This window comes from Lemur catta, chromosome 18 (genome assembly GCF_020740605.2).
Source record: "Lemur catta isolate mLemCat1 chromosome 18, mLemCat1.pri, whole genome shotgun sequence".
NCBI lineage: Eukaryota > Metazoa > Chordata > Mammalia > Primates > Lemuridae > Lemur > Lemur catta.
The window spans coordinates 8664635-8686501 of record NC_059145.1 but is presented as its reverse complement, the minus strand read 5'-3'; the positions used below and the strand labels follow the sequence as shown (position 1 = coordinate 8686501).

At 49.7% G+C, this 21867-nt stretch overlaps 2 protein-coding genes across 10 annotated transcripts; one reads left to right on the top strand and one right to left on the bottom strand.

Annotated features, from left to right (window-relative positions):
* Window positions 1-143: 143 nt before the first annotated feature.
* Window positions 144-6615, top strand: OGG1 (8-oxoguanine DNA glycosylase). Of its 3 annotated transcripts, none has more exons than XR_006729775.1 (7): window positions 144-638; window positions 978-1225; window positions 2259-2438; window positions 4487-4668; window positions 5625-5775; window positions 5923-6108; window positions 6270-6351. XR_006729775.1 is itself a non-coding variant. In XM_045529781.1 (7 exons), the coding sequence occupies exons 1-7, from the start codon at window positions 532-534 to the stop codon at window positions 6357-6359; spliced, it is 1008 nt and encodes a 335-aa protein (XP_045385737.1). In that variant the 5' UTR covers window positions 144-531; the 3' UTR covers window positions 6360-6615. The 3 variants fall into 3 exon arrangements, 2 of the variants coding, with proteins under 2 accessions (XP_045385737.1, XP_045385738.1); XM_045529781.1 differs by having other exon boundaries at window positions 5923-5972; window positions 6270-6615; XM_045529782.1 differs by lacking the exons at window positions 5923-6108; window positions 6270-6351 and having other exon boundaries at window positions 5606-5718.
* On the bottom strand, window positions 6550-19132 carry CAMK1 (calcium/calmodulin dependent protein kinase I). 7 transcript variants are annotated; one of them, XM_045529776.1, is made up of 13 exons: window positions 17966-18695; window positions 15668-15782; window positions 13151-13282; window positions 11511-11585; window positions 11288-11426; window positions 10599-10655; window positions 10152-10278; window positions 9983-10058; window positions 9237-9349; window positions 8578-8656; window positions 8394-8481; window positions 6938-7055; window positions 6550-6830 (listed from the first exon to the last, which is right to left on the bottom strand). In XM_045529776.1, exons 2-13 carry the CDS (start codon window positions 15748-15750, stop codon window positions 6748-6750), a joined length of 1170 nt encoding a protein of 389 aa, XP_045385732.1. In that variant the 5' UTR covers window positions 15751-15782; window positions 17966-18695; the 3' UTR covers window positions 6550-6747. The 7 variants fall into 7 exon arrangements, with proteins under 7 accessions (XP_045385732.1, XP_045385731.1, XP_045385730.1 ...); XM_045529775.1 differs by lacking the exon at window positions 17966-18695 and adding an exon at window positions 19114-19132 and having other exon boundaries at window positions 6550-7055; XM_045529774.1 differs by having other exon boundaries at window positions 6550-7055; window positions 17966-18698.
* Window positions 19133-21867: the final 2735 nt, after the last annotated feature.

The window sequence follows — 21867 nt, the reverse complement described above, 5'->3', positions numbered from 1 at the left end:
TCCGGCGCCTCGGAGAGCCCCGCCCACCCGCCGCCACGCCCGATTTTTTTCATTGGACCCTCCCACTTCCTCGGATTGGCTACCTCTGGCTCAAATAAACGACGCTTGAGCTGTATTTCCGGTGATGGCGAGGTCGGCCCCCAGAGACCGGAAGAACACGTTTGCGCGCGCTTCCGAAAGTCTAGGCAGCTGAGGGAAGAGATGTGAGCGCCCAGAAGCCCCGGAGGATACGCTAGGAGGAGCGGGCGGGACCTGCACCTCAGGAAAGCAGGAGGATTGGGGCAGGAAGTTGGGACAGAGTGAGAGGAGCGGGACTTTGGTGAAGCGCAAAGGGAGGGGCCTGCAGGGAGTGGAGGAATTAAATGAAATCTGGCGGGGCCTTAAAGTGAGGCTAAAAAGCCAGGACCCAGTGGGCGAGGCCTTAAGGGGCGTGGTCTTTGGGCGGGGGCTTTGGGCTCGGAGTTAATCGGCTTCTGAGTGGGCGGGGCCATTATGGGCCGAAGCTTGGCGTGGAAGTGTTAGCCCGGTAGCATGGGGCATCGTACTCTAGCCTCCACCCCAGCCCTGTGGGCCTCCATTCCGTGTCCACTCTCTGAGCTGCGCCTGGACCTGGTTCTGGCTTCTGGACAGTCCTTCCGGTGAGTGACTGCACCTGGGAGGCCCCTCCCCTGGAACCCTGGCTCCTGACTCCTCAGCACTGCCGGCAGTGGGTGCAAAAGAATTTTGGGGGTGATAGAAGAAACTCCAGGGTACGAAAGAGGAAACAGGCATGGATAGCCAGCCTGTTATCTCCTATATACAGTAGAGGTAATATGTGCAGTGGTGTGGACCAAGCGGTATAACCCATGTAAAAAATAGCTCTTTTACTTTGCAATTAAATCAGTTTTGTAAATGGAATGGTTATAGGATGGGAGAGACCCCAAAGGGTGCAGGAAGGGAAACTGAGTGCTAAGGCTGTTGTGTACTTACGGGCTTAGGTGGAGGGAGCATAGCCCTGCACACTGGAGTGGTGTACTAGCGGACCAAGTATGGACACTGACTCAAACTGAAGAGAAGCTCTACTGCACTGTGTACCGGGGGGACAAGGGCTGGGTTGGCAGGCCCACCCTAGAGGAGCTGGAGGCTGTCCGTGGTTACTTCCAGCTGGATGTCAGCCTGGCTCAACTGTATCGCCATTGGGGTTCCGTGGACTCCCACTTCCAAGAGGTGGCTCAGAAGTTCCAAGGTGAGTACAGGGCCTGGGGCCGGGATTAGGGGGTTCTTGGACATTGGCTAAGTTACTTCTCTGTGACTCAGTTTTATCATCTGTAAGATGAAGACTGTATCTACTTCATATAATTTTATGAGGATTAAAGGAGCTAACATATAAACTACTTAGAATAGTGCCCGGCACGTAGTAATTATTATTAGTATTTATTTAATTTTTTTGTGTGTTAGAGATAGGGTCTCACTCTGTCACCCAGGCTGGAATGCAGTGGTGTGATCATAGCTCACTGTAACCTCAAACTCCTGGGTTCAAGCGATGCTGCTGCCTCAGCCTCCTAAGTAGCTAGGACTGCAGGTGCGCACCACCACACCTGGCTAATCTTTTTATTTTTTGTACAGTTGAGAGTCTTGCTATGTTGCTCAGGCTGGTCTTGAACTCCTGGCCTCAAGCAATCCTCAGCCTCCCAAAATGCTAGGATTACTACACATGTGAGCCACCATGTGTGGCCTATTATTACTATTATTATTATCCTACTCATCACCATAGTGAAGTGACAAGGATATTGAGCCCATTCCTGGCTGTGTGACCTGGAAAAAGTTACTTCATTCATTTTATAAATATATACAGGGCTGTGTGACTGGGGATACAGCAACAAACAAAATGGACACAAATACTTGCCCTCATGGTGATTACATTGTGGCCTCTTTATCTGCAGAATGAGATGGTAACTCAAATCTCACAAGATGCTATGAGGAATGAGAAAAGGTCTGGTGTTGCTTTTTTTGTTTTTGTTTTTTTTTTAACTGAGACGAGTCTCACTGTGTTGCCCAGGCTAGTATTGAACTCCTGGCCTCAAGTGATCCTCCAGCCTTGGCCTCCCAAAGTACTAGGATTACAGGTGTGAGACACCACACCCAGCTGGTATTGCTTTCTCTAACAATGCTATCCTTCATTCTCACTTGAAGCCTTGATACCTAGGATCTGATCTGAGGGTGAGAGGATGCCACTATTGACAGCAAGTGCTTCTCCTCCCTGCCTTTCGGGTCCTCAGGTGTGCGACTGCTGCGACAGGACCCTATCGAATGCCTTTTCTCTTTCATCTGTTCCTCCAACAACAACATCACCCGCATCACTGGCATGGTGGAGCGGCTGTGCCAGGCCTTTGGACCACGGCTCACACAGCTTGATGATGTCACCTACCATGGCTTCCCTAGCCTGCAGGCTCTGGCTGGTGAGTAAGTGGGTCTCCTACCCCTAGGCTTTCGATTAGCTTTCAGGATCTGTTCAGTTCTTCTTTGGTTAGTATATCTCAAGGCTTCCTGCCTTCCCCAAAACTGCCCCTATCTAGAACCACCCTGCCTGATCTGATCGGCTCCAATTACTCTTCATTTTCCCTATTCATCCCTGAAAAGTCAGCACCTCGCTAGTCTGTGCTTTTTGCCCAGTGGTTTCAATGACTTATCAGAAAAACATCTGTATGCAGTATACAGTAGTTTGGGATCAGGAGCATGCCTTCTAGAGACAGACTTCCTGGATCTCAATCACAGCTCTATCACTTGGGCACATTATTTAACATCTCTGTACTTCAGTTTCTTTATCTGTGTAATGAGATAATAATAGCACTTACCTATCAGAGCTGTCATGAGGATTGAATAAAGGAATACACATACTGCACCTAGCCCAGTGTTTGGCACTCAGGAAGTACGTGTAAAATTCAAATTGCCATCACTACAGTGACCCGAACAATTTTGCATCCAAGAACACGTGCTCTTCACAGCAGCCCTGTGTGGCAAGTATTTTACAGAGGCAAGTATACCACTTGGCAGATGTGAGAAGAAAGCTATGGGAAGTGCTTGGGAACTACATAGCAAGGAGGTAGCCTGCCTCAAGAAAAGAGAATGTGACTCACACTTGTAATCCTAGCACTCTGGGAGGTTGAGGCAGGAGGATCACTGGAGCTCAGAAGTTCGAGACCAGCCTGAGCAAGAGCAAGACCTCATATCTACTAAAAACATAAAAAATTAGCCAGCGTGGTGGTGTGCGCCTGTAGTCCCAGCTACTTGGGAGGCTGAGGCAGGAGGATTGCTTGAGCCCAGGAGTTTGAGGTTGCTGTGAATTAGGCTGATACCATGGCACTCTAGCCCAGGTGACAGAGAGAGACTCTGTCTCAAAAAAAAAAGAATAAGAAAAAAAAGAAAAGAATGTTTTTAGTGCTTAGAAACCTGATCTTGAATCTTAGCTGCTTGCTTAATTGTCATAAGACCTCAAGAAATTCATTCACCTCTCTAGGCTTATCTTAACTTGTTTGTAGAATAGGAATAACAGTTTCTATCTAGAAGGGTTTGGGAGATGAATAAAGTAGTCATGAGGGAGTATACAGTAAGCCAAGGGATTAAGAGCACAAGATCCCATCTCCTCCGTGTCCTTTCTTAACCAAGTTACTTATGTATTTATTTATTTATTTGAGACAGAGTCTCACTCTGTTGCCCAGGCTAGAGTGCCGTGGCATCAGCCTAGCTCACAGCAACCTCAAACTCCTGGGCTCAAGCAATCCTCCTGCCTCAACCTCCTGAGTAGCTGGGACTACAGGCATGCACCACCATGCCTGGCTAATTTTTTCTATATATATTTTTAGTTGTCCATATAATTTCTTTCTATTTTTTTAGTAGAGACGAGGTCTCGCTTTTGCTCAGGCTGATCTCGAACTCCTGAGCTCAAACGATCCACCCACCTCGGCCTCCCAGAATGCTAGGATTACAGGTGTGAGCCACTGTGCCTGGCCTTAAGCAGGTTACTTAACCTCTTCTAAACCCTCATTTCTCCTGCCTGTGAAATGGGGAAAACAATAGTACTGTCCGTTGAGATTCTTGAGAAAAGTCAGCGTGATAATATACCTAAAGCACTTTGCTAGTGTGTGATATCTAGCACTTGATAATAGAAGTTGTTGCTATTACTATGATTATTTTTTTAGATCATGGTGTGAACGCTCTTTGGAAAGGTTAAGGAACTCAAATGGGGAGCTGAGAAAGGCAGCAAGTCCTTCCTAGTCCCCTGACTGAGAGTTGGGCCCCAGTGCATAATAGGTATGCAGAAAACATTTGTAGAGCGACAGAACCCAAGCTTTAACCATTTCCTTTGCACATAAAAGTGGCCACTGTCTCCTAGGCAGTGAAGTGGGAGGGGGTATTTAAGAAAACCATTCCTGTGGGGTGGGGGGCTCACACACCAGCCTGAGGACAGGAAAGACTTGACTCCTGCTTTCCTCCTGACTCCCCACAGGGCCAGAGGTGGAGGCTCATCTCAGGAAGCTGGGCCTGGGCTACCGTGCCCGCTACGTGAGTGCCAGTGCCCGAGCCATCCTGGAAAAACAGGGCGGGCTGGCCTGGCTGCAGCAGCTGCGAGAGGCCCCCTACGAGGAGGCCCACAAGGCCCTCTGTGCACTGCCTGGGGTGGGCACCAAGGTGAGGCTGCCCTCTCCACTCACACTGAGAGTAGGAGAGTAGGAAATGAGGCAAGCCTGAGAGCTGGGTGGAGGGTTGGCTTCTAGGGGTAGAGCAGGAAGGAGAAAGGTTATAAACAGATGTTTTATGAGTGCAGAAAGAGTATAAAGGATATTGCCTTTGAATGAATTTCTAGAAAGACCATTTGTTCAGGTGGATATATGTGCTGCTATGTGTATGCAGAAATTTCCAAAAGGAATTGGAGGGGGAAACTTAATAGTGGTTCCCTAGGGGAAACAAATAGGAAGATGTTTCTATTTTTGTTTTTTTCTTTTGTTAAAATTATATGTACAGGGTTAACTAGCAGTAAGATGATAGAGAATTAGACTTTTGTCTTTTTCTTCTTTATACTTCTGTATAGTTTAAAAAATGATTTTTTGTTTGTTTGTTTAAGACAGAGTCTCACTCTGTTGCCCAAGTTAGAGTACCGTGGTGTCAGCCTAGCTCACAGCAACCTCAAACTCCTGACCTCAAGTGATCCTCCCATCTCAGCGTTCCAGAGTGCTAGGATTCAGGCATGAGCCACGGTGCCTGGCCAAAAATAAATTTTTATTTAAAGAATTTTTTTAATAGGCTCTAGACTTAAGCTTAACATAAATCTTGGTTCTGTCTGTTCCTAGCTGTGTGACTTTGGCCAAGTCACTTCACCTTTCAGAGCCTCAGTTTTCTTGTCTGTAAAATGAGTACGGCAATACCTTCTTCCTATGTTATGATGAGAACCTGGCCTACACAGGTGTTCATGCAGTAGCAGTTTTTATTACACCTATTTTTAAAATTATTAATAGATAGTATATGTTGATTGAAAATCTAGAACAGTAGTAACCTCAGAGGGGAGGAGGAAGCAACTGGTTTTGGGGCTAGAAGCAGGATGCTGCCAGGTCTACCATTCCTTGTCAAGGACTCTGTGTCTGTCAAAGGTGGCTGACTGCATCTGCCTGATGGCCCTAGACAAGCCCCAGGCTGTGCCTGTGGATGCCCATGTGTGGCAGATTGCCCAGCGTGACTACAGTTGGCGCCCCACCACATCCGAGGCGAAGGGCCTGAGCCCCCAGACCAACAAGGAGCTGGGTGAGAAAAGAGTGGGATGCTGGGGCTGGCAGCGGGCTGAGATAGTAGAAACTTCTCACTCTCATAGTCACCTCTCTCTCAGACCCTACCTCTGTTGATCAGGAGCAGAAGAGGGCAATTAATTTAACTTCCTCGCCTCTGATTTAGGAAACTTTTTCCGGAGCCTGTGGGGACCTTATGCTGGCTGGGCCCAAGCGGTGAGTGTACCTAGGTTCCTAGGTTTCCCCTCTTTCTGCAGCCCAAACCCCATAGGACTTCTACGCAAGCCCTGACCCAGTGGACTCTTCCAGAAACCTATCACCATGGACTCTGCCATTACCACTGCTGCCCCAGGTGACCCTAAAGAACTCTCCTGCCAGCCCAGCTCTAGCCCCAGTAAACTCTTGTTGCCCCTGCCTCTGCTCCCCATGGACTCTTCCACCTACCCACATTGTCACCAGCCCTGACCCCAGTGTACCCTCCTCCACACACAGATGCCCCCTCATCCCCTACAGGTGCTGTTCAGTGCTGACCTGCGCCAATCCCACCGTGCTCAGGAGCCACCAGCAAAGCGCAGAAAGTGGTGCAAAGGGCCTGAAGACTAGGTGGGAGGGCACTGGGCAAAGGAATTCCCCAAAGATCTGTCCCCTCCGTTCCCCACTTCTCTATCCCCATCCGCATCCAGTCTCATGTTGGGGAGGGGGCTTCCTGCAACTACCTCAGGTGCCAGGCACCCCCAAATCAAGCAGTTTGCACAACAAGGTAGGGTAGGGGCTATTTGGAGAGACAGCTATCTATGGTTTTATCATCTTCCCTTTATTATAAGAAGGAACAATAAAATAGAAACATTTGTATGGAAAATGCAGTGAGCAGTGGTAGGGAAGTGGGTGGGGAGGGTATGGGACAGGGTAACTCCCTAGTTCAGAGAGGGAAGGGGAGCAGGCTGCCTCCAACCCCTCCCATGCAGGGGTTCCTGACTCTAAATCCAGGGCTCTAGAGCTGGGGGGGCAGTGTGGGGGACAGTTCTGGGCCCGGCTCCACACAGCAGTCTCGACAGCAGCAGCCAGCCACCGGCCCTACATAGAAAGAGAGAACAGAGTTGGCTGTTGGGGCAGACTCTCCACTCCAGCCTGGCACCTCTTCGTGGACCACCTGTGCCCTTCCAGAGAGCCGTGCTCCTCACCCCCAGCTGCTGGCGTCAGCAGGTCCCCGTGGCTCGCCGTCTGTCCCTGCCCCTCCTGGCTGGTGCCCAGCTGCAGCTTCCTCATGTGCCGCACCACAGCTGTGGCATTGAAGGCTTGCTGTAGGAAGAGGGGGGAAGGGACTTCTGAGAGAGTGAGAGGTTATGGGGCAGGGGCTGGCAGTGGGATTCTTGCAGTGGTTCTGTTTTCATTCAGTTGTTTGTTGATTCCCCTAAAACCCTCCAAACCTCTACAAGGCTTTATTAAGTTATATTCAGTCACATTATATATTTATATATACACGCATGCATATATAAAAAATATATATGTATAAACTTGTATATATAACTATATAATTAATTCCTTTTCATATGTACGTAAAACACTATGTAGCATTATATATTAATATCAGGCATTGCTCTAAGCACTTTACATAATTTATTTAATCTTCACAAAACTCTTTGAGGTAGGCACTATTAATATCACCATTTTCAAAGGCGGAAACTGAGGTGCAGAAAAGTTAAGTAACTTGCTCAGGTGTGTGTGTGATTCTTTATTCAACATATCCACCTAGATGTCCCACACACCCCTCAAATTCACCATATTCAAAACTAAAACTATCTCCCTCCAAAGATGTTTCTGCCCTTGTGATCACCACCTCAGTGATGGTACCACTGTCTACTCTGTCCCTAGCCAGAATCTTGGGCTAGCTCTTGACATCTGTTTTTTCTTCCAACATCTATTCTATCATCACTTCTTGTTGATTCTATCTCCTAAATGACTCGTGGCTCAATGACAGCTCTCTCCTCCTGTTGCTACTGCTCTGGTCCAAGCCAGTCACTGTCTCCTGCTTGCATCTCTCCCACAGCCTCCTCATGGGTTTCCCTGTCTTAATGTCATTTTCTGCATCCTGAGAGCACTTTCTAAAGGCTAGACTTCTGCTTAAAATCTTCCTGGGGCTCCTCAGCACCCTCAGGATTAATTCAGTGTTCCACTGTGGCATTCAAGGCCTTGAGTGGCCTAGCCCCTACCTGCTCCTGCTTCTCAGTCCCCTCAGCTCCTGCAGTCCAGCCAGGCTCAGCACTTGCACTTCCCTGAATGCACCACTCTTTCTTTGCACACCTGTTCCCTCTGCCTTAGACATTAATCTACTGTGCCTGGCTAATCCCTACCCACCTGACAAGTCTGTCAGGTCATCACCACCTTCATGATCCTTCGTGGACCCCATAGGGTGGGGATCAGATGCCTCCTGAGGAATTATAGACAGTTCTTCCTCTAGACTTGGAGGTCAGAGGGAGTGTTTGTTTAATGAATGAATGAATGTGATCCTTCAGTAAGCATCCCTGAGCAGTTACTGTGTGCCCAACTTGGTGGTAGGTGCTGTGGGAGATGAGCCCCGATGAGGGTGGAGAGGAGTCCTGGGGAGGCTGGGACGCAGGATTAGGGACGTGGGCTCACCTTCCACTTGCTCTTGGCAAAGTTCTTCTTGATCTGCTCACTCACTGACTGGTGGATATTCTTATCTAGAGCCGTATCTCCTGCAATCCTAGGATAGGGGTACGTGGAGGGTTGCCTGTGAAGGCAGAGGCAGGCCTGGTGCCCCCAGACTCCACCCCAGCCTGCAGCCTATGGGAGCTCTCACCATGGGTGCTGCAAGGCCTGCTCACAGGTGAACCTCTTCTCTGGATCCTTCTCCATCAAATGCCGGATGAAGTCTTTGGCTGAACCCCCAAGAGAAAAGCAAAGACAGCATGGTAGTGCCTGTGGATCCCCCAAGATAGTACCCACTTCCCTCAGGTCTGGCCTGGCATCAAATTAAGATAGGCCAGATGTGTCCATGCACCACCCCATCCAACCTGTGTTCTTCCAAACCCCAAAGCACACCCCAAGTCTTCTAGCTCTCTCCTTTCTCTCTGAAGAAAAACTTGTTCTTAAAGAAGAATCTACTCAGTGTGTTCACACTGATGCATAAATGATAGTGACTTCATGGGTTTGCTTCTTAATAGAGGGCACAAAAGGAGGGATGAAAATGTTCATGGTGGTATTTCAGACTTAGGATGTCAGTAGGGGAGAGGTATTTTCAAAATACTATGTTTGAAGACTGAATGAATGCCTACAAGTTTCTCAGACAGGGGGCCAAGCAGAGGGAACACCCAGGGTAGGGTGTCTGGTCTCAAAGACAGCTCTTAGTCTGGGGCTGAAGAATCTGACAGAAGGAAGGCAGTAGGGAGAGCCCCCAAGAAAGAGATGAGGATGTCACCAGAGGCAGGGCCCAGGGAAAGAAGGCAAAGCCGTAAATACCAGAGTCAGAGATGTCGTCCCAGTAAGGAGAGTCAAACTCATACTCGGCCTTCAAAATCTGTTCAAAGAGTTTGGCATCATTCTCGTCATAGAAGGGTGGGTAGCCGCAGAGCCTGGCGAGGAGAAAGTCATCCTCATTTTCACATTCAGTGCACCCATTGGCTCTGGGGTGGAACTTTGGGGCAGTCCCAGGAGTCAGGCAGGACCCACAAGAAGGAGTCCCCCGCAACCTTGTAAACTCCACTCCTCTCTGCCTGCTCATTCCTGTCTAGTTCCACTGGCCTTTCTGTCCCTTGAACATGCCCCCATCTTGCCCTCCTCAGAGCCTTTGCACTTTCTGTTCCCTCTGCCTGCACCATTCTTCCCCCACACTTTAAATGTGTGGCTCCCTCACCTCGCTCAGAGGTCACCTCCACAGCAAGCCCTTCTCTGACCTCCCTCCCTGAAATGGCATCATCCCCATCTCCCTATCCCTGCTTGATTTCTCCACAGCATTTTTTATAGATCTATTTACTTGTTGATTATCTGCCTTCCCTACTAGGTCAGCTCCCTGAGGGCAGGCACTTTGGTTTGTTCTCTGCTAAATCCCCAGTGCTTGGCACTGTGCCTGAAACATAGTATCTATTGAATGAAGTGATATTAGTAATTAATGGAAAGAAGGAAGGAATAAGCAGAGGAAGGAAGATTGGAAAGCAGGGAGAGGACAACTCTCTGCCACATCCTGCCATGGCCAAGTCCCCACTTACAGGATGTAGGCAATGACTCCTATAGACCAGCAATCCACAGCCTTGCTGTAGGGCTTCTGGGCCAGGACTTCAGGGGCTATGGAGGCAAGGGGATATGGTGGTGACAAATCTCTGCCCTGTAGCTCCTGGTCCTCCTCCACCCACAGCCCCAGCCCAGGGCCCTCCGCACCCACGTATCCCGGGGTCCCGCAGGCGGTGGAGAGCACACTGCCCGGGTCCTCCATCTTGGAGAGGCCAAAGTCGGAGATCATGATCTTGGAGTCTTCGTCCAGGCTGTAGTACAACAGATTCTCTGGCTTGGAGGGTGACAAGGAGGGGATGGGCAATCAGAGATGGCTATAGGCTGGCAGAACCTTCTGCCTTCCCAAGCACCCCCTGAGAAACAGCAGACTTCCCAAAAGCCACTGTGGCTTCATGGCTGCCATCTTGGCTGGAGGCATAAGAAACTCAAGGAAGTTCTCAAGAAAGCCAAAAGTTCCAGAAAGGACATAGGCCAAGGAGATGTGGGAGGGAATTTTCCGTAAACCTCAGGTGTGTATTGTGCAGCCCTAAAGAAATTTTTGAGCATCTACTGTGCCAGGCCCTAGGTTTCTGCTTGATTTCATGTCATCCTTACCACGTCCCTGCTGGTCCAGTCTGGATAATCCCACTTTACAGATGAGGAAACTGATACCTTCAGAGGCAAAATGACATGCCTAAGAACCCACTTAGGGAGTAGCAAGACCAGAATTCAAACCCAGATCTGTCACCCCAGCACTCTTCTAGACCGGAATGAAATGTACTACAAAACATGAGCCCCATCGTTATCTCAGAGGAGTAGGAATTCAGGGATTTCTGGCTTTCTTCTTTATGCTTTGCTGTCCCATCTAAGTTTTCTACAAAGAGCAAATGGGACTTTTATTATCAGGAAAAGACATGGGTGGGGGATCGAAGGGGGGTGGATGATGTGTATTGCTTCAGTGATGTATGTACTGAAGGCCCTGAGTTCACCACAGTGCACCATATTGACGCAACAAAATGGCACTTGTACCCCATGAATATATACAAATTAAAAAATAAATGGAGAAAAAAAGAAATAGACACAAAACATTATTTGGATAAAATAACAGCATAATTCACTTTTGTGTCCCTTTCAGTATCTGAACTGGAATGAAAAGAGACAGTTTAAGGGTTACAAGGTCCTTTTTGCAGATGGGAAGCTGAAGCTCAGTAAGGGTGTGAGGGTTCCCCAAGGTCAGACAGTGAGGATTTTGTAAAGGCCCCACCCCTGGGTGTCCCAGGTCACCACACTCCCTTGAGCCCCACCTTGAGATCCCGGTGTACGATGCCCAGGTCATGCAGGTACTTGACAGCGTCTAGCACTTGAAAGATGAGGCGGCTGGCATCCCGCTCTGTGTAGAAGCCTTTTTCCACGATGCGGTCAAACAGCTCCCCGCCGGACACCCTGCAGCAGGGCATAGAGCAGTCAGGCCAAAATAAGGGGGCAGAGGGAGAGGTGTGAGGAAGGGGCAGAAGTGGGGTCACTCACAGCTGCATGATGAGGTAGAGGTGGCCCCCACTCTCATAGATATCATCCAGGGCTACAATGTTGGGGTGCTTGATCCTGAAAGGAGAAACAAGGTGGTTTAGCTGGGCGTGGTGGTACGCACCTGTAGTCCCAGCTACTCAGGAGTCTAAGGCAGGAGGATCGCTTGAGCCCAGGAGTTCACACTGTGATCGCGCCTGTGAATAGCCACTGCACTCTAGCCTGGGCAACGTAGCAAGACCCTATCACTTAAAAAAAAAAATGAGGTAGTTCAGAGTCCTAATGACAGCTCATCAGCTACCTCCCAACCACCTGCAAACCTGGGCAGGACAAACCAAGGATCTGGGTCCCAAAGGAAAAGCTGATTTACCATGATTTATTGTAATTTCTTGGAAGGTAAGAGAGCAGAGGGGTAAACACTGGGCTCTGGCATCACCCAGACTTGGGTCCAAATCCTGCCTCTACTTCTTGCTATTTGTAAGTCTTTTTACATCATAGCACTGATTGATATATGGTTTTTTTTTTCTTTTTTTAAGAGATGAGGCCGCCTATGTTGCCCAGGCTGGAATGCAGTGATAGCTGTGGCACAATATAGCCTTGAACTCCTGGGCTCAAGCAATCCTCCGGCCTCAGCCTCCTGAGTAGCTGGGACTAGAGGTGTGCACTACTGTGCCCAGTTGATATATAACGTCTATGAGTTTTCTGTGTTTACATGTTTGTCAGCCTCCCCGACCAGAATGTCAGCTCCACAAGTCTAGGGACTTTGTCTTGCTCACCACTGTTCCTCAAGTATCTGGTGCAAAGTAGTGCTCAATAATACTTGTTTGAAGGAATGTAACCTCCCCAAGCCTCAGTTTCTTCATCTGTAAAATGAAGCCAATGACAGGACATCCCTCAAAGAGTTGGGGTGAGGATCACATGAGACAATGCAGGTAAGGTACTTGGCACAGTACCTGGCACACAGTAAACACTCAAATTAACCAATAATGGTGATGGATCTTGATAAGGAGGAAGATTCAGCTCTGCCACAAACTTTCTGTGTGACTGTGGGCAAGTCCCTTGTCCTCTCTGGGTCTCATTCCCCCACCCTCAGCCCCTGATAGTAGAAATGATCATTTCTTTCCTGCCCAGGGTGGTTAGGAAGCTCAGGGGGAGACCATAAGTAAAGATTCTCTATAAGCTTTCCAGTGAGGGCAGGTTTCGTATCAGCATGAGCAATTGATAGGCCAGTCAGTTGTTGACTTAGTCAGGGGGTCAGAAAACAGGCATTTTTAAACTTGCTGGATGGCATTAATATGTGAGGGGAACTTGAGGTAGGTCCAGAGATAACACCAGGTGAGATATGTAGGTTCAAGTCATGTTCAAAGATTGACCTTGAGAACTGATTGAACAGATTAAAATGCTGTGAATAAGCACTGGCATCTCAATCACATCTGTCACGTTTGCAGTTGTCCCAGGCACTGGAAATACAGGACCTCTAATGTCCCCACAACCCTGCCAAGTAGAAATTATTATCCCCATTTTACAGATGAGCAACTTGAGGCTCAGAGAGTTTAAATAATTTGTTCAAAGCAGGGAAGGAGGAGGGTGGGAGGGTCAAGGCAGGGTCAGCCTGGGGCAGGGACAAGCTGTAGCCTACGCACTTGTGCAGGACAGCAATCTCATTCTCCATGCTGCCCTCCTTGCCCTCCAGGGCCTTCTTGGCAATGCATTTGATGGCCACCAGCTTCTGTGTCCTCTTATCTTCTGCCAGGATTACCTCTGAGAAGGCCCCCCTATGGGGAGAGATTTACAAGGTGAGGAACAGGAAGCCCAGTTTCCCTCTAGCGTTTCCTCTACCCCCTATAGGTTATGTGACCACCACCTCTGGACCAAAGGAGGTGGGATGAGCTCCCCCTATCACTCATCCACACCCTGGCCAGTCAGAATGGTCTATCCCCTGGCCACAGTAGTTGGTCATGTGATACAAGCCAGGTTACTGGCACTTTTGAGAATGAGGCACTCTTTCCTGCTAAGCTGGTAGGATGTAAGCTTGGAGCTAATGGTGATCATCCCTGCTACCATTTGGGGAAAGAATGCTTGAGAATGAAGCCAACACAAAGGAAGTCAGACCTGAGAAATTATTTCCTGATAACATCATGTGGGTCCCTAAATCCAGCCATGCCTGGATTCAGTCTATGCCCTGAACTTCTTAATTATGTGCCCAGTTGATTGATTATTTTTTCTGCTAAAGCCAATTTGAGTTATGGCTAGTTTAACACCTTTTAGAATTTTGGAGAACCATCAGCGTCACCTGGGAACTTTTTAGAAATACAGAATCTCAGGCCCCATCCCAGACTTACTAAATCAGAATCTACATTTTAACAAAATGCTCAGGTGAATTGTATGCTCACTGAAGTTTAAGAAGCAGTGCTTTAGAACAGGCTCTCAGAAAAGAACAAATAAATTCATTTATATTAAAGTTCACTGATTAAGGAGGATTTACTAGGGTATTCTTTCCACATTTGTTTGCTTCCCTGGGAGAATAAGAAGTCATAAGTCAAAGAAAAGCATCTCTCATGGTGAAATTTCAATCATCAGGGATAAGTAGTGATTATAGTAGTCTCATCACTCATTTCCAGTCTTGTCCCTCTCCAATGTGTCCTCTATGCTGTGGCCGGAGTGACTAACCTGAATTGCAAACCTGCCCGTATGTCTTTTTTTTTTTTTTTTGAGACAGAGTCTCGCTTTGTTGCCCAGGCTAGAGTGAGTGCCGTGGCGTCAGCCTAGCTCACAGCAACCTCAAACTCCTGGGCTTAAGCAATCCTACTGCCTCAGCCTCCCGAGTAGCTGGGACTACAGGCATGTGCCACCATGCCCGGCTAATTTTTTCTATATATATTTTTAGTTGTCCAGATAATTTCTTTCTATTTTTAGTAGAGACGGGGTCTCGCTCTTGCTCAGGCTGGTCTCGAACTCCTGACCTTGAGCGATCCACCCGCCTTGGCCTCCCAGAGTGCTAGGATTACAGGCGTGCGCCACCGCGCCCAGCCTATTTTTTTCAAGACAGAGTCTCACTCTGTTGCCCGGGCTAGAGTGCCATGGCGTCAGCCTAGGTCACAGCAACCGCAAACTCCCAACTCCCAGGCTCAAGTGATCCTCCTGCCTCAGCCTCCCAAGTAGCTGGGACTACAGGCATGCGCCACCATGCCTGGCTAATTTTTTCTATATATTTTTAGTTGGCCAGCTAATTTCGTTCTATTTTTAGTAGAGACGGGGTCTCGCTCCTCCTCAGGCTGGTCTCAAACTCCTGACCTCAAACGATCCACCCGCCTTGGCCTCCCAGAGTGCTAGGATTACAGGCGTGAGCCATCGCACCCAGCCCTGCCCCAAAGTCTTAAATGTCTTCCTATGGCCTGTGGGATGATATCCAGCCTTCTTGGCCTGGCATTCAAGGCCCTACATGAACTGTTCCACTATCATCTCCAGCATCTTCGTCCACTCTTCTCTTAGCCTCTGATTTTAAGCTTCACCAAACTCTACCTCTTTCCATGTATACCATGACTCTGAGCCTTTGGTTATGCTATTCCTTCTGCTGGAATGCCCTTCTTCCTCTATGACAAGTGCACAACTACTCATCCTTCAGTCCCGGGCTCCAGTGGCTCCTTCTCCAGATAATTTTTCCCCAGGTGGAAGCCACAACTTTCTCTGGGCTCTACAAAGCCCTCATTCCAGACCTTCACTAGAACACAGTGCACACCCTGTTGCCATTTTCTGTGAGTCTGTCTCCCCTACATAGCTGGGATCAACTTGAGGGGCAGAGACCAGGTTTGAGTTATTTCTGGATTCCTAGCACCAAGAACAGAGCCATGCCCAGCTTCAGTTCCCAAACCTAGGCCAGAACACCCAGCTCTTGGCAGCAAATTAGATAAACTGGCCCCTTCATTCTCCTCCACTTCTTTCTCTTCAGCAGAAGCCCAGAGCTATGGGAAGAGCAGCACCTGTCCCACCCACTGGCAGCCAGAAGTGAAAAGCTGAGGCCAGTCTAGGCCAAGGCAAGGCTGCCACAGGGCCTGGGCTGTAAGAAACAGGAAGCATTGATCAACTGACCAGAGGAAGCACCACCCTGGACTCAGCCTCCCCCAACTATCCAGCTCCCAATCCCCCACTCGGAGACTCACGTGCCCAGAACGTCTCGGAAGTCATAAATGTCCCTAATGTCCTCTGCCTGCTTCCAGCTGGGGCTTTCCACTGCCCCCGGCATGGCCCACTGCCCTCTGGCCACAGCCAGGGCTCCTGAGAAGGGGAATAGAGGGAGGAAGCTCAGTGGGGCCCAGCCTTCTGTATGGAAATTCACTGCAGGCCCCATTCAGTCATTGAACCTGCATTTATTCATTCCTTGATCCATTCATTTGACAAAATCATTCAACACACATTCATTCACCAGTCATTTGTTTATTCAACAACATCCATTCAGCAAATGCTTATGCATAGAGAAAAACCTTTATGGTGGTAGCAAAATTCTTTATCCAATAAAGTCATGCATTCATTCATTCATTTATTCAAGTTCACTTCCCAGTTTCTCCCTCTCCAAATCCAAACTCCCAGGAAAACCCTGACTTCTGGCAATACAACAGATAAAACCCCAGAGTGGCTTGTAGAAGTGCACAGCCCTGGAAGATCCCCCTGTCCCCAGATCCAGCGATGTCCCAGCCCCACCCTGGAAATTGCTGGGGTGTCTCCTCTCCCTCCTCCTTTTTCTCCCCACCCTGGCCTCTTGGAAATCAAGTTTCCGGCAGCCTGGGCTTCCAGCAATATCTCAGCCACGTTTTTAAATAGCTCTTTCTGCACTGTTACCACAGCAACAGCAGTCACAGCTGGAGCTCCCCAGGCCTCTCCCTCCTGACTCCTCATCTGGGTCCCAGCAGCCTGAGGAATGGTCCTACCCAAGCTATCCCCTGCTGGTGCCAACTCACCCTGACCCAGCCTGGCCCTTCCCCTGCTGAGGCCTCTGTCTCATCTCTCTCATCCAGCAGGAGAAGCTGGGAGTTCTCTGCCCATTTTTCAGATGGAGAATTGAGAGACCAAGGTTGGAGATGGGCAGGGGCCGGGTCCAGAGGCTTAAATGACACCCAGCTGGGCCTCCAGCTAAGCTTGCTGAGAGCAAAGGCCATGGAGGACCTGCCCTCAGCTGGGCCTTCTAATATGAAGCCAGACTGGAGCCCATTCAGAGAACACAGCCTCTCAACCCCATCCCAGGCCCACACAAGGTGAGGCCAAAACAGAGCCAGCACGCTGTGTGACCCCACGGAGAGCACTTTCCTTGTCTGTTCTCTGTGAGAGAATGAGGAGAAAGTGCCCTGACTAGAGTCCCTGGTGTGAGATTCCACTCCTTCAATGGGACCTTGTTCCCAGGGGACCCTGGCCATACATCCCAGGGGCAGAAACTTCTAGGAAAGGAGACTTGATGGTAATCTCCAGAGGCAGAGTCTTAATACCATCTGGAGGCCTGGCACATATGACTCTCATAGTTCCACACACATCCCTGCAGCAGACATCCCACACCAAGCCCCATCCACAGCCTGAACCCAAACATGTGCCTCCCAGATCCAGCACACCTCGGATCCAGATACCACAACAGCTGATCATACGTGGATACCCAGACATCAGCATGCATGTCCACACACACACTCCCCAGACATCTTTACACCTGGACACCTGCTGTGCATCCAAACATCTCTCACCCAGACCCCTCTTACACCGCAAAACACACATCCACACACACTTGGACAAGATGACAGCCAAGCGCACACACACACCCCAACTCCCATATTTCAGACATCCCAGATTTACTCATACCCTACACCCTCCTGCTCCTCTACCCCATACCCTAGAAGCTCCTATACCCCAAACCAAACCCCAACTCCTTCCACATCTAACTCCAACCATCCTCAGTACACAGTTGTACACCCCTTTCCAACTCTGACTTACTACCCTCAGAGCCAGGTGCCAGCACACACAACACCTGGACACCCACCTGCAACGAAAAGCACACTGATTCCCAGACATCCCCACCCATAAGGATACCCTTACACACCAAGGCACAGCAACCCCATGTCCCATTCACATGCCTGTCCTAAGACATTAGGACATTCCACAGCGCCCCCCCGCCCCCCACCCCGGCCTCCATCTATACGTCCAAATGCCCACGCCCTTCTACATCGCGGCCCAGCCGAACGCGCACACACACGCACACAGGCCCCCTCCCCACCCTCCTCTATGACCCGCTCAATTTTCCATGGGCCTGCCTGGCACCTGCTGGGCCTGGGCTTGGTGGGCCCTGCCCGGCCCATCAGGGTCCAGCCCGCCAGGGAGGACACCCAGCGACCCTTCCTTGGGGGACGGTAACCGGTGGCTGGGGGTTCCCGCCGCCCCTCCGCAGCGCCCGGGGGCGCGGACGCGGTGCCCCCCGGCTGTACCTGCGGCTGCCCCGCCGCGAGGCTGGCTGGGGGGCCCGAGGTGGCTGGCGCCGAGCTCCGGCCGCCGTCCGCAACCGCTGCGCGCCTGGCCCGCTCGCCCGCTCCCTCGCCGGGGCTCGGCCTGGCTCGGCTGCCGCTCTCCGCCCTGCGGCTCTGATGTCAGCGGAGGAGGAGCCTCGGGCGCGGGGACCTGGGGTTGGGAGGCGCCGCGCCGGGCTGGGGCAGGGACGCGGGTGGCGGGGACTTCATGGGCTCAGGCCAGAGAGCCCCTGCTGGACGCTTCCCAGCCTTCGTCTCCAGCAGGGCTCCGTCTCACCGAGGGGACAACCGAGACCCAGAGAGATGAAGGTTTCAAAACCAGCAGATCAGAGGTAGAGCAGGATTCGAACCCACACTCGCCTGACGCCAGAGGCTGACCGGTTTCACCCTGTCGCCTTGTGGATTTTCTCTCAGACCAGTTCTGCGACCTGCCTCAGGGCTCCCGGACTCTCCCTCCCCTCCCCTGTCCGCCCAGCCTCCCGTGCCCGGAAGGGCATTCAGTCCTCAGAATTGCTCCGGAGACTGGTGGGAGCGGGCGGCGGCGGAGGGAAAGGACAGGGCGAGAGCAGGCAGTGATAGAGTTGCGGCGGTCGTAGGGTCGGGGCCCCACTTAACAGGCAGGAAAACTGAGGCCAGAGGTCCCTCAGCGAGACAGGCCCCGACACTTGCTCCTCAGAGCGGGTGTGGTACCCACAGGGACTGAGGCAGAGGGGAAGGGGGAGGAGGCAGTTAAATCAGGATCCTGAAGGAAGCCGACCAAAGAGGACCGAGGTGCCACGTGACTGGCCCGGCGCCAGGGCCGATGGCTGGGGGCCAGGTCGGGGGGGTGGGGCACGAAGCCCGCTGCTGGGCCGCAGGCAAGGGGCCAAGGGACCGCACCGAGGTCGGCTTGCGCAAGGCCTTCCTTGGGAAGACATTCGGCGCGGGTTGGGAAGAGTCTTCGCCGCAAGAGTCGGGGTGGGGCCGGGCAGGGCCAGCCAGAGGCCAGAGGCCAGCTCTGTGGCTTGGGACCCCCCACTCCGCCTCCTGCAGCCTCCCGGCGCCGCTCCCACTCCTCACCCCTGAATCACTGCATCTGCCCACTGGAGACGAGAGACCACGGTGCCTACCCCAGCTCCTGTCAGCTGACTCCTCTCCCTGCAGTCGGCGAGTGATTTACTGTGCCCATTCTACCAGCGAGACAGGGGACGGCTGCGGCTCCTAGGAAGGCTCGAGTCTGGCTGATCCTAGCCACAGAGTGTCTCTCAGCCTCGGTTTCTTCCTCTGGAATATGCGAATATTGATGGCTGACTCAGAATTCTCTTGAGAATTCTATGAGATAATGGATGTGAAGTGCCTAGAACACTGTAGTTAAAAATATGAGGGCTAGACTCGGTGTAAACGGAGCTCAGACAATGGACCTCATCTGGGGAGGGACAGAAGGCTAAGGGATAATTTCCTTCTTCCAAATCTCAGTATCACAGACTCGCTAGCCCATGGAAAAACAGACTTTCTGCCCAGGGCTAAGCCCTTACTCTCCCCTACACCCGCCCAAGCACACCACTGATGGGGGGGAGGCGTTGTTTCACCACAAATTCCTGTTCATCTTAATGACAACACTCCCTAGGAGATAAAATGGCCTCCGTCCTTTTGAGGACTTGCACAACTTTTATGCTGTTTTACATTTTGCCTGCTTTTGAGCATTTCAGAGGGCACTTAAGTTTTCTTTCTTTTTTTAAACAAATGCATTATGTTTCTTTTCAAAATATTTCTGCTAAACAAGTAGTGCATGGTCATTGCAGGAAAATTACATAAAATATTAAATACACACAAAGACTATCCTCACTACCATTTACTCCTCTTTCACTTGAGGAGTAATAGAATTCCAACCTAAACCAGTTTCATCAGACAGCAGTCTATGTATGGTTCACAATAGCTGCTACAAGACCAAAGGACAAACGCCAAAGATACAGTGCTCATAGGATTTGCTTTCCCTCTCTTCTCTCCTCTCCTTGTCTTGACTTCTCTTCGCACATTGGCCTCTTTTCCTCTGCAGAGAAACATGGAGTGAGGCAGCCCAAGCTTTTCCAACTAAATCCAGCAGGAGAGCTACCCCGAGATTCATATATCGGTCCCAGGGAAGGACTCTGGCTCTGTGCAAGTGATTGAGTAAAATGTTCACCCCTTGGCCTCCAAAACTGTTACTAGGGGAATGAGGCACTATATTGAACAAGTGGACTGCGATGAGCAGCCACAAGGAATGGAAGAGATCTCTTGCCCAAAGGAAATAGGGGTCTTCGCAGGCAAGAACAACAAATCCATCTCAGTCCTGCTCTCATCAAACAGAGATAACCAGTGTTAATATTTTGGGTATATAGTCTTCCAGATTTTTTGGATGCATATACATACATATATACTTCCTCCTGCAGCCCCTACTCCCAATAAGCACATTTCAAGGTACTAATCAAAAAGTGAGTCAAGGCCGGGCGGAGTGGCTCACGCCTGTAATCCTAGCACTCTGGGAGGCCGAGGCGGGTGGATCATTTGAGCTCAGGAGTTCGAGACCAGCCTGAGCAAGAGCAAGACCCTGTCTCTACTAAAAATTGAAAGAAATTATCTGGCCAACTAAAAATACATAGAAAAAATTAGCCGGGCATGGTGGCGCATGCCTGTAGTCCCAGCTACTTGGGAGGCTGAGGCAGTAGGATCCCTTAAGCCCAGGAGTTTAAGGTTGCTGTGAGCTAGGCTGACGCCATGGCACTCAATCTAGCCAGGGCAACACAGCGAGACTCTGTCTCAAAAAAAAAAAAAAAGTGAGTCAAGAAAAATCCTTTCTTCTCCCTTGCTTTTAAAAAGATGACAAAATAGCTCAGACATCTCCATCGATTCTATTTTTTTCAAAAGATTAAAAGGGGGTACAAGTGTTTTTGTTACATGGATACACTGTGTAATGCTGGAGTTAGGACTGTCAGTGTGCCCACCACCAGGACAGTGTCCATTGTACTTGATAGGGAAGTTTTTATTCCATCAATTCTTGAACCTGATAGAAAATGAGCTATTGAGGAGTGAATGGTTTTATAATAGTAGAGAAAATGCAAAAAATACCTAGGAAAAGATGGGCAGGTTTATTTATAAAACATAATAAAAACATTTTTTAACTTCTGTTGCTTAAAAAAACCTACCCTACTATGAAATCGTAGCCAAGAGTGAAAGGTGAACTTCAGACTGGGGAGATGTTTTACAGACAGTGGGATAATATTTTTATTATATAAACAACACATAAAATTGATAACAAACAGCCTAAGAACTCAATAAATGGTCAAAGGACACAGATGATACACAATAAACATGGGACATTTTCTATCTTACTAGATAAAAGAAGTACAAATTTTGAAACAAGCTTATTTGTAGCCTTTCAAATTAGAAATTTAAAAAGCTGGTGACACCTAAGGCTGAGGTTGATGTGAAGAATGAGCATACCTACATTCTGGTGGGGAAATGACTTGCTAAGATCTTCCGTAAAACAATTTGGCAATATGCATCAAAGGCTTAAATAATGTGCAGGCCTTTTGACCCAGGAATTCCTCTTCTGGGGATCAATTTCAGGGAAATAATCTTAAATTAGGACTAAGCTATATGCTCCAAGATGTTTGAAGAAATATTTCTATAACAGCAAAATTTAGAATAAATCACCAAGAAGGGAATGATTAAAAACATAAGGTATGCCAGGCTCAGTAGCTCGAGTCTGGAATCCCAGCTACTTGGGAGGCTGAGGCAGGGGGATCGCTTGAGCCCAGGAGTTGAGGCTTCAGTGAGCTGTGATTGTGCCACTGCACTCCAGCCTGGGCAACAGAAGGAGACCCCATTGCTCAAAAACAAACAAA

Excerpts from the sequence above, each read along its gene's own strand:
- CAMK1 (XM_045529775.1), bottom strand. The coding sequence starts at position 15,750 with ATGCCGGGGGCAGTGGAAAGCCCCAGCTGGAAGCAGGCAGAGGACATT. Across the intron at positions 8,482-8,577 it reads CAGGCCTTGCAGCACCCATG|GATTGCAGGAGATACGGCTC; the intron begins GTGAGAGCTCCC and ends CCCCTATCCTAG. Across the intron at positions 7,056-8,393 it reads TTGCCAAGAGCAAGTGGAAG|CAAGCCTTCAATGCCACAGC; the intron begins GTGAGCCCACGT and ends CTCTTCCTACAG.
- OGG1 (XM_045529781.1), top strand. The coding sequence starts at position 532 with ATGGGGCATCGTACTCTAGCCTCCACCCCAGCCCTGTGGGCCTCCATT. Across the intron at positions 1,226-2,258 it reads GGTGGCTCAGAAGTTCCAAG|GTGTGCGACTGCTGCGACAG; the intron begins GTGAGTACAGGG and ends TCGGGTCCTCAG. Across the intron at positions 5,973-6,269 it reads ATGCTGGCTGGGCCCAAGCG|GTGCTGTTCAGTGCTGACCT; the intron begins GTGAGTGTACCT and ends CATCCCCTACAG.